Source organism: Pelodiscus sinensis, chromosome 3 (assembly GCF_052426305.1).
Source record: "Pelodiscus sinensis isolate ZL-2025 chromosome 3, ASM5242630v1, whole genome shotgun sequence".
In the NCBI taxonomy this organism is placed as follows: Eukaryota; Metazoa; Chordata; order Testudines; family Trionychidae; genus Pelodiscus; species Pelodiscus sinensis.
This window is the reverse complement of record NC_143054.1, coordinates 96,841,461-96,852,071: the sequence shown is the minus strand read 5'-3', so window position 1 is coordinate 96,852,071 and position 10,611 is coordinate 96,841,461. Positions and strand designations below refer to the sequence as shown.

The 10,611-nt window shown below is 48.8% G+C and overlaps 1 protein-coding gene and 2 non-coding genes across 3 annotated transcripts; all 3 read right to left on the bottom strand.

The window, feature by feature from the left end:
• Window positions 1–495: 495 nt before the first annotated feature.
• On the bottom strand, window positions 496–7,049 carry RPS12 (ribosomal protein S12). The gene is made up of 6 exons (XM_075924196.2): window positions 6,937–7,049; window positions 6,795–6,841; window positions 6,324–6,440; window positions 2,341–2,443; window positions 1,734–1,835; window positions 496–589 (listed from the first exon to the last, which is right to left on the bottom strand). The coding sequence occupies exons 2-6, from the start codon at window positions 6,806–6,808 to the stop codon at window positions 527–529; spliced, it is 399 nt and encodes a 132-aa protein (XP_075780311.1). The 5' UTR covers window positions 6,809–6,841; window positions 6,937–7,049; the 3' UTR covers window positions 496–526.
• Window positions 1,245–1,376, bottom strand: LOC112543583 (small nucleolar RNA SNORA33). Its single transcript, XR_003086813.3, has one exon. It is a non-coding gene; the product is annotated as a small nucleolar RNA SNORA33 (small nucleolar RNA).
• LOC112543582 (small nucleolar RNA SNORD101) lies at window positions 5,550–5,625 on the bottom strand. Its single transcript, XR_003086812.1, has one exon. It is a non-coding gene; the product is annotated as a small nucleolar RNA SNORD101 (small nucleolar RNA).
• Window positions 7,050–10,611: the final 3,562 nt, after the last annotated feature.

Sequence of the window (10,611 nt, the reverse complement as noted above, 5' to 3'; positions counted from 1 at the left end):
TCAGCCCATTATAAAAAAACTTGTTGGAGCTGTAATCTCAAATTCAAACCTGAATTGTGTGTAGAATTGTGTTATATTTTCAAAAGGTAGAGGAAAATATTGCTGCATCTCAGATGATTTGGGTAACAATTCAGGAATCTTTCCTCACTTGTTTCAGTGAGGGAGCCAAATTATCCTAGATGTTGTCAGGGCCTGACTGCTCGCCAGCCCCGTACTGCGCATGCGCGTGCTGCAAATGAATGGGGGCACATGGCTGAAATCTACTCAACTATTATTTGTCAAGCCCTGGATGTTGTAATATAGGTTCTCAACTCCCCAAAAAGGAACTTCAGTGCTCTCCACAATTAACAGCTTGAGAGTTTGCTTAATAAATGGATATAGTTGAATGAATGATGAACTACCACTCAGACCTAAGATGAAAGAAGGCATTAAGAAAGTGTACTTTTTGAGCTTGAAGGATCACGGTAGAGGACACCCATCAAAAACAGTCACAAATTAAACCAACTTGACAAATTTTATTTTTTGTTCATTTCTTGCACTTGAAGTATTCTTCGATGACATCTTTGGCCTGAGATTCCTTGCCATAGTCCTAGAATGCAAAATAGTCAATTAATGGAATGAATACATTTTTTGGAATTAATATACCTTTGTTCAGATTAATTTAGCCTGGGTAGCTTAATTACAACCTATGTTAGGATAAACTTTAGTAGAAGATAGTTAATTAAGTTCAGCAGTTAATCTTTATTCTTCAACTCTGATATACAGATATGTATATATTTGTTCATGAACACACCCACCTATCAGCAGTAACTACCACCATAACCTTTTGGTATTCAATTTAGTTTTCTTTAATATGTTAAAGAGTTGCAAACCCCTCATCTATTTCCCTCTGTTTGGTTTCTTCAATCTGTGAAGAATTTGAGATAAAAGGTATCCCGTGATACTAACTGCTAGATTCTTCCACCCTCCCACCACCACAGAGTATTTTGGAAGACTGTTCCCATGCCTCCATGCATTCAAAAGCTCTTTGCTTATATTATTATTTCTTTGTTGTACTTCTTTAGGCACAAGTAGCTGTAGGAACAAGGGCATCTGAGTGCCTGTGACTTAAGGGAACCTAATGGCAAAATGTAGGCAAACATACCTAATTGTTTTGTTAGCATGGAATCTGTGTGGAAGCCTTAACAGTCAAGGACAGAAATATGAAAATATTCAGAGTAACCATTGTGCATCCCTTAGGAAAGACGTGTAGCCATTTTCAGGGACCTTAAGGACTAGTAAGTCTTTAAGGCTCGTACCATGGCTTTCTTATTGCCAGTACCATCCTAATAGTTTCTGCAGAACATCATCAAGTTAAGCAGACAATTTACTGGCATTTGGTTATTTTTTTAAACTAGAACTAGACCACTGGTAATATTACATTTCTGTTTTAAGACTAAACTATTACTTTCTATCAATCCAGTATTCAAATGTCCAGTAACGCGTTACAAAATAATTTAAAAAAGCTAGAGTGAGCTGAGATTATTAATTTATAATTAACTTTAGTGCACATTCAGCAACAAAATAGCTTTAACAGTGTTAACTCATGCATGCTTTTTTTGCAATAACGGAAACTTTTGGAACAGAAAACTGGCACTACATTTACAGAGTAAAAATATGTTTCCACTTAAACTATATTTCTGGTTTATATTTTTAGAAAACTGATGAAACAATGGAAAAAACTATCATCTTACTTTGACAACCACACAACTGCAGCCCACTACTTTGCGAGGTTTTCCTTCTCTGTCGATTTTGCAGAGACCTACCCACTCACCCAGTTTCTTGTTGTCATCAACCTGTTAAAAACATTAGTATGTTAGAACCGCACTCTCCCTGATACAATCAGAACAGGATCAAAATTGCTGTACACTCAGAAAGATTGGTGACGTTTGTGGCTGCTTTCCTCACATATATCAGTAGAGGGAGCCAAACAATCATCATCGTGCAGCTCTACATATTTTTAAGGAAGAAATTTTGAGTCGAAGTTACACTTAAGAACCTCAGACTAACAAAACCCATTACTAGGAAGAAGTGGCAGCAACTGAGTTTTACAATTTACAAAATACATCTGTCTACTTGGACTTCGACATTACTTATTGAAAATTGTTTTGTCCTTCTTTGCCTTGTATTTTATACTCATGGTTTTGTACTGTTAGTATGTTCATCATAGCACTAAAATGCTACTCCAACAGAAATGGGCCCTTAGTTGAGTACACTACTGTATGGGCCCTTAGTTGAGTACACTATTGTATCAGATCATCTATGATAGCTCAAAATTTTAATTAATGTGTCAATACTCACTTTTATCAAGTTGATCTGGTGTTCTGCACAAAGGGCTTCAACCAATTTTACATACATTGGTTCGTCACAGTTTGAAGCAAGAACACAAAGGTGGGCTTGGCGTCTAAAATATGAAGATTTATATTCGTTACACCAATAAACCATGAATTCAAATACAGTATTCAATGTGTATTTGCCTACATTAAACCATTTTATATAAAAACTATCACAATGTATTGATTGGATCAGATTCAGTTTACAAGAGAGACTTAGTTTTGAATCAAGCTTAGAAGGATTTACAACATCAGCATCAGAGTTCATGGATCTCTAACAGAGATCCACTTCAGTTATGGAAACCATATCAAAAACTATTAAATCAAGGGTAGAGGTACAAATGGTAAATTTGGTTTAATCCCCCTGCTGTACAAGCCTTAAATGTAAAAAGGCTGGAACGCAGTGGAGGGAACATGGTGCTAGCCAGGAAGCAGCTGCCCTAGCTTGCACTGGGTTCCCCCACTGTGCTTCTGCTTTTAAAATGTATTAAAAAGCAGCAGGCTCCTAAGACATTTAAAAAGCAGAGGTGCAGAGTCTCAGACTGGGTGTGAGTTGGAAATAGTTGATTCCTGGCTCAAGCCAGGTCCCTACTGCTCCCCACAGAGATGGTGCTGGGGGGAGCTGGCTTTTAAGCTGGCTCTCCCCAGCACCAGCTTCCCCCATTACTGCCTCCTAGAGAGAAACCAGAGGACGGCGGAAGCGACTAGTCAACTACTGGATAAGCTTTTGCTTATCGGATAGTCAACTAGTCACTTATGATTGTAAAGTAAAAACCAAGTAAAAACCTATGTCCCAGCAAGGCAGGGTGAGGACAGTGCTACCTTTAAGCCAGAGGTTCCCAACCTTTTCCAGGTGGGGACCCATTTTGACAATTCAGGAAGACATGGTGACTGAGAGCAATTGAAAAAAATGTGTGAATGGCTCCTTAAGAGTCACCTGGGAGACACCTGGCAACCCTTTTGAAATATAATGGCGATCAGTATTTGGGTCCCAACCCATAGGTTGGGAAACCCTGTCTGAGCTGAGAGGCAGCACAGCTTCACAGGTACTGAGCCCCTGGCTGGACGGGGCTGATTAATCACCTGTCCCAGCAACTCAGAGGGAATGCTGGGTGGGGACCTCAAGTTTAATTATGACCTTTGCAGTACACAATATTTGAACAGATGGGAAATACGAGACACCCTAAAGAAGGCACTTATAGGATTCAAGCAAGGAAAACTATAGGATTCAAGCAAGGAAAACTATAAGCAATGAATATTTATATATATATATATTATTTATTTTGTCAATTAAAATGACTGCAGTAGATTGAGCTCTGCATGTATTTTTTCCCTATCAGAGCCAGACTAGAATTATAGTAGTGGTTCAATCTCTTCAATTCTATAAAAAAATGCATGTTGGATAAAAGTGGGGGAAGTACATAACATAAGAACGACCGTACTGGGTCAGACCAAAGGTCCATCTAGCCCAGCATCCTGTCTACCAACAGTGGCCAGCACCGGGTGCCCCAGAGAGGGTGGACAGAAGACAACGATCAAGCGATTTGTCTCCTGCCATCCCTCTCCAGCCTCTGACAAACAGAGGCCAAGGACACCATTTTATCCCCTGGCTAATAGCCTTTTATGGACCTAACCTCCATGAATTTATCCAGCTTCTCTTTAAACTCTATTATAGTCCTAGCCTTCACAGCCTCCTCTGGCAAGGAGTTCCACAGGTTGACTACACGCTGTGTGAAGAACTTTCTTGTATTAGTTTTAAACCTGCTACCCATTAATTTCATTTGGTGTCCTCTAGTTCTTCTATTATGGGAACTAATAAATAACTTTTCTTTATCCGCCCTCTCCACACCACTTATGATTTTATAGTCCTCTATCATATCCCCCCTCAGTCTCCTCTTTTCTAAACTGAAAAGTCCCAGTCGCTTTAACCTCTCCTCATATGGGACCCGTTCCAAACCCCTAATCATTTTAGTTGCCCTTTTCTGAACCCTTTCCAAGGCCAAAATATCTTTTTTGAGGTGAGGAGACCACATCTGTACACAGTATTCAAGATGTGGGCGTACCATAGTTTTATACAGGGGCAGTAAGATATTCTGGGTCTTATTTTCTATCCCTTTCCTAATAATTCCTAGCATCCTATTTGCCTTTTTGACCGCCGCTGCACTCTGTGTGTAAGTTTTCAGAGAACTGTCCACGATAACTCCAAGATCTTTCCTGATTTGTCGTAGCCAAATTAGCCCCCATCATACTGTACGTATAGTTGGGGTTATTTTTCCCCGATGTGCATTATTTTCCACTTATCCACATTAAATTTCATTTGCCATTTTGTTGCCCAATCACTCAGTTTGGTGAGATCTTCTTGGAGTCCCTCACAGTCTGCTTCTGTCTTGACTATCCTAAACAGTTTGGTATCATCTGCAAACTTTACTACCTCACTGCTTACCCCTTTCTCCAGATCATTTATGAATAAATTGAAAAGGATTGGTCCCAGGACTGACCCTTGGGGTACACCACTAGTTACCCCTCTCCAATCCGAAAATTTACCATTTATTCCTACCGTTTGTTTCCTGTCTTTTAACCAGCTCTCAATCCAAGAAAGGACCTTCCCTCTTATCCCATGGCCATGTAATTTACACAAGAGCCTTTGGTGAGGGACCTTGTCAAAGGCTTTCTGAAAATCCAAGTATACTTAAAGATAATGTACCACTTAAAGATAATGGGATCTAACAGAGGAGCCACCTGGATCATGGGCATGAGTTTGGTTCTGGTCTCCGGGACCATTCTTTTGGGGAAAAAAGTAGTATGGAATGAATATTAAAAGGGTCTGAGTGACCACACCCATACCTGATTATAACCAAAACACCAAGTGTTCCATCCCAGTGCCACGCATCCCATTATCTCGAGATGAAGAAGGCTAAAAATCAGGTTCTTAGCATTGCACTCACCACTTTCTAAGTATTCACCTACTGAATGTCACCATGATCCTGTGTGAATACTCATTTTGTTCCTACCTTTTTCTTCCCCACCAAATAAGATTTTACATTGTTTTTTTTGAGCTGCCGATATGTTTTTCGGCAATATTATATTTTTTGAAGTATGTTTCAGGTCGTTGACTGCACACAATTTCTTTTTCCTTTCTCACTTTTTTTATATCTGTCTATTGCCTTGAAGTTACAGGTTTGTCAGACTATTTTTATCACTCATAAAAAGAGTGAAGGGGTATCCGACATTGTTGAGAGTCATCATTCAAAACCTGTAGTTTTATTGTAGTTTTGAAAGTCACTTTATCTACACCTAAAATTATTCACATGCCTCTCTCTTACTTTTCCAGTAAGAGTGTGTTCAGAGACCAACTCATAACATTCATAATAAGTTTCAGGTTCATGTTCTGTTTTGAAAGGTTTCCTTTACAATATATTATACAGACATTACCAAAAAGCTTAAGACAAATGTATCTAAATAAACCTATCCCCAATATGATTGTGATAAAAGTTAAAGGTGCACTATTTAGTTTAACGGACTCCAAGTCAAACAATTTTATCTTCAATAATCCCTTGAAAAGTATCAGCCCTCCATTGCAAGGGCCATACCAAAGAAGTTTAAATAGAGGCTCAAGCAAAGGACACTCAAGACTCGATTTCCTCAAGTCAAATCACATTGTCTGTGCTATTCCACAACTGTTCACCTTACATGATGCAAGCATACAAGATAAATACAGGAAACTCAACATCTTGGCACTGTACCCTTTAATTCTTGGATTACTAGTTTTACTTAGGGCAGTAAAGCAAAGGGCTGTTAGTCTTCTTGTTTATACGATCAGCTTTCAAAGCAAAACCTTTTAAGGTCAATGGAGGGCCCATTACCTACACAAATCATATGCCCCACACACACACACATTAACGTGACTATACAGATTTACTGGTTAGAAAACAGTCCCAGGATAATACCTACTTGTCCAAGGCTTTGGCAGCTTCACGAATACCACGAGCTAAGCCATCGTGGATGAGTGCGGTCTTCAGCACTTCTTGCAGGGCGGTGTTGACATCCATTACACCTCCAGCAGTAATGCTAAACAATCGAACACAGAAACATGACGCCTCGCCCGCCTGCCGGCCTCACGAGCCGCGGACACTTTGCCTGCAAAGGCCGGGGCAGCGACAGGCGGGGAGGGGGGCCAGGTGCGCACGGACCCAGCGCCCTGCAGCTGCCCAGCTGCCTGCCCCGGCCGCACCGGAAGACCCAGACGCGGCCATGCCGCCGCCGCCGCCCGCTCCGCCCTCCCCCCACGCGGGCCGAGCACGTGGCGGGGACGCGCAGGCCCGGGATAGGAGCCCCGCGCGCTAGCACGTGGCGCGCGCGGAGACAGCCTCTCCCCCCTCCCCTCCGGCCCGCCCGCGTCCCTCCCCCCGGCCCGGGTCTCACCCTTCCTCGGCCATGGTCGGTTGGGGGTCGCTCCCGCCCGGGTTTTGCTGAAACACAGAGACGGACGGTTAGTGGCGGCTGCAGCCCCGACCTGCCCCCGCCCAGCCCCGCGAGGTGCCCGGCGGCCCGAGCTCTCACTCACCCCCTCAGCCTCTGCGAGTCAGCCGCGAAAGAGGGGGGCGGGGCCCCGGCGGCGGCCAGTTAAAGGCGCGAGGACCCGGGCGCTGCCGGAAGAAGGTGTCCGCGACACTGCCTGACTCGCAGCGGAAGCGCGGCAAGGGCGCGCGGGTGCCAGTCACTGAGTCGCGTTCCCACGCCGGCCATAAACCCCTGTCCCGGACCCCTCTGGCTACCCCCGAGTGACGTGTTTCGGCCTAAACTGCCTCACTCACAGGTGCCCCTGGCTTCCGCGTTGGGCTCCTCCCAAAAGCCCTGGGGCGGGGCCCTCCGCTCTGCCCCGCCCCCACTGGCACCCGGGCGGTGTGCTGGTGGCTGCACTGCGCAGGCGCACAGCAGAGCCGGCGAGCGCGCAGCTGCCAGCCCCGTAAGCCCGCCGCCTAGCGGGCGCAGCGGCTTTGCTGGCAGGAGAGCGGCTGTGGCTGCCACAGGCTGTCGCCGCACCGGGAAGCTTTGGTGACTCAAGTGCTGTTGCAATGCAACAGTTAAAACTGGTTTTGCTGCCTCCCGGTGTCCGTGTTTCATGGCCACATTGCTGGCTCCCGTGTGGACAGAGCCAAGCGCCCTGCAGTGTTGTGGGAACACAGAGCTGTGCTGCTTGGGAGTCTCCCTGAAAGCTCCCACAAACTCCTCCTCTGCTGGGAGCAGCATCAGGCATTACTCTGAGTTCTCTGTACTAAGTAATGTCAAAGCAGCACAGCAGTTTCTCCAAGCCCTTTCCCTGCACTAGCAGTCTGCCTGCTGCTGTGTTCCTAGCAGGGCTGAACAGGAGCAGTCCACTGAGTTGCCTTTTGTTTGTTCCCCAGAGGGAGCCTCTCACTCAGCTGTTAGATACTTTCTAGAGCAGTGGTCCCCAGCGTTGAGTGGCTGCCGGGCGTCCAGGGGCGGGGCCACGCACGTGCCGGGCGCCCAGAGGCAGGGCCACACACGAGCTGCGCGCCCGGGGGCAGCACTGCGCATGTGCCGCGCGCCCGGGGCAGGGGCCGGCAACACACCCCGGGCCAGCACCGCGCATGGGCCGCGGGCCCGGGGCCGCCCACGAGCCACGCACCCCAGGCCGGCACCGCACATGTGCCCTGGGGCCGGGGCTGGAGCCGCCCACGCGCCCCGGGCCGGCCCTGCGCATGTGCCGCGCGCCCAGGGGAGGGGCCGCCCATGCGTCCCGCGCCTGGAGCCGGCACCATGCATGTGCAGCGCGCCGGGGGCGGGGCCAGCCCAGATGTTTCAGCGGGCGCCCAGAAATCCCCCGGCGGGGGCCATGGCACCCGCGGGCACCGCGTTGGGGACCACGGTTCTAGAGCAGTGGTCTCCAACCTTTTTACATCCAAGATCACTTTTTAAATCTCAGAACAGGCGAAAACCTACCGCCCCATCCCTGCCTTGAAGCTCCGCCCCTTCCTTGAAGCCCCGCCCTCTCTATTCTCTTCCTGTCCATCACTTGCTATCCCCAGCCCTTACTTACACACTCTGATAAACAGTTTGTTTTTAAATTATGCGATACATACAATTAAAATCACGTGTTTATAGTTATGAAATAAATGGTCTGTTTTTTATTCATGCTATTTAAATCTAAAATGAAGCATTTATAATTATACATTTTGTGGGGACAGAGTACTGCGGCTGGGGGCAGAGGACAGGGTTCTGCAGCAGGGGACAGGATGCCAGTGGGGACAGAGTTCAGGGAGTGGGGACGGGAATGGGGACAAAGTTCTGTAGCTGGGGACAGGAGAGTGGGGACAGAGTTCGGGGAGTGGGGACAGGAATGGGGACCGAGTTCTGTGGCTGGGGCCAGGGGAGTGAGGACAGTGTTCTGTGGCTCGGGAGTGGGGGCTGGGGAGTGAGGTGCCAGTGGAGGAAGAGAGTCCCCTGCATCTCCCTCCTCCCAGCATTCTCCCCCACCCCCAGGGAAACCAGCGGGTGCCTGCCCCGGGGTCAGCACTCCCCCCCCCCCCCCGTGTAGGGAAACCCTGCACGCGCGCGCGCCTGCTCTGGGACCAATCCTTCCCCCCAATCCCCCATGCAGGGAAGCCCCATGTGCGTGCGCCTGCCCAGGGGGCTGACCCCCCCCACCCGCGCAGGGAAGTCTCGTGCGTGCACGCCTGCCCAGGGGGCCGACCCCCCCACCCGCGCAGGGAAGCCCTGCGCGTGCACACCAGCCCCAGGGCCAGCATCCCCCCCCCCCCCCCCCCCCCCCCCCCCCCCCCCCCCCCCCCCCCCCCCCCCCCCCCCCCCCCCCCCCCCCCCCCCCCCCCCCCCCCCCCCCCCCCCCCCCCCCCCCCCCCCCCCCCCCCCCCCCCCCCCCCCCCCCCCCCCCCCCCCCCCCCCCCCCCCCCCGTGCAGGAAAGCCCCGCACGCACACCTGCCCAGGGGGGCCGACCCCCCTGCGCAGGGAAGCCCCACGCTCACGCGCCTTCCCCAAGGCCAACCCCCGCGCGTGCTGGGAAACCCCCTGTGCACCTCCCGTGGGGCTGACTCACCCCTCCTGTGCGGTGCAGGGGGCCGGCAGAGCAGCTAGTACACTTCTGGAATTACTGGAAGTGGAGCTAAGCTGCGGGACTTCTGAAGCTGACACTACCTCCGTTTTCTCTTGAGGTAAGTAGTGGGGCTTCTGGGGGGTGGGAGGGAAATGGGGGCGGGGTGGACAGGACGCCTCGTGAGCGACTGGTCGAGGCCTCAAGATCGACCAGTAGCTCGCGATCGACCTGTTGGTGACCACGGTCCTAGAGCTTTGAAAAGGAAAGGGCACCTGCAGGGCAGCAGAGATCGTAAAACATTGAGCACAGCCATCAGGGCAGGCATTATGGGATACTGGCAGAAGCCAGTTCTTTCAAACAACAAAGTCCCCGATGTTTTTTGTTGACAATAAAGGGAGAGGAAAAAACAAACAATTCTTACAGAGATGGAGTTTTTTTTGTTGCCAAAACTGGGTATTTCTCCTCCCCCCCCCCAATCCCCAACAAAAGTTGCATTGTAGTGTGTACGTTCTCACTGATTTGTCAACAAAAGGCAGGGTTTGGTGACAAAACCATACTGAGAAATTGTCATTAAAACTTTTAGGGTAGTGCAGGCATTTTCTCACACTCCTGAGCAACAAGTTTCAACAAGGAAAGTGTACTGTTTTAAAGACATAGGTCACCCCCAGACATACACTTATCAAATGTTACTAGAAATGTTAGCATGTAATTGAATAGTCATGTAACCACATCACATTTTAGTTGTTACACTATTATTCAGTAGTCCCCGGGGATGGGGACAGCAGCCAGTGTGCCACTCCTGGGGAGCCCCCTGCCATCCTGCACTGCTGCCTATCAGAGGCAGCAGCACAGGGCAACAGCAGACCCTGTCCGTATAGGTCTGAGCACACACGGAGAGAGGCTGGTATGCAGCAGCAGCTCCCGTCTGTGAGGTGCTCGCCTCCCCCCCCCCCCCATGAACAGAGGCTGCTCCATGAGATGCTGGAACAGCCTTTGTCCACGGGGAGCTCGGATAAGCCCAGGTTTATCAGTTAATTGTGTAGTCGTCTATATGTTGACATCCCTAATAGTTACACCAAGAGAAGGTGGTTTTATTATAACTCTCTCTCCCATCAGCATAGAGTGTCTTCACCAGACACTCAACAGTGCTGTACATGTAATCATGT

Excerpts from the sequence above, each read along its gene's own strand:
- RPS12 (XM_075924196.2), bottom strand. Across the intron at positions 1,836-2,340 it reads ACCAGATCAACTTGATAAAA|GTTGATGACAACAAGAAACT; the intron begins GTGAGTATTGAC and ends TGTTTTTAACAG. Across the intron at positions 590-1,733 it reads GCAGTTGTGTGGTTGTCAAA|GACTATGGCAAGGAATCTCA; the intron begins GTAAGATGATAG and ends TTTGCATTCTAG.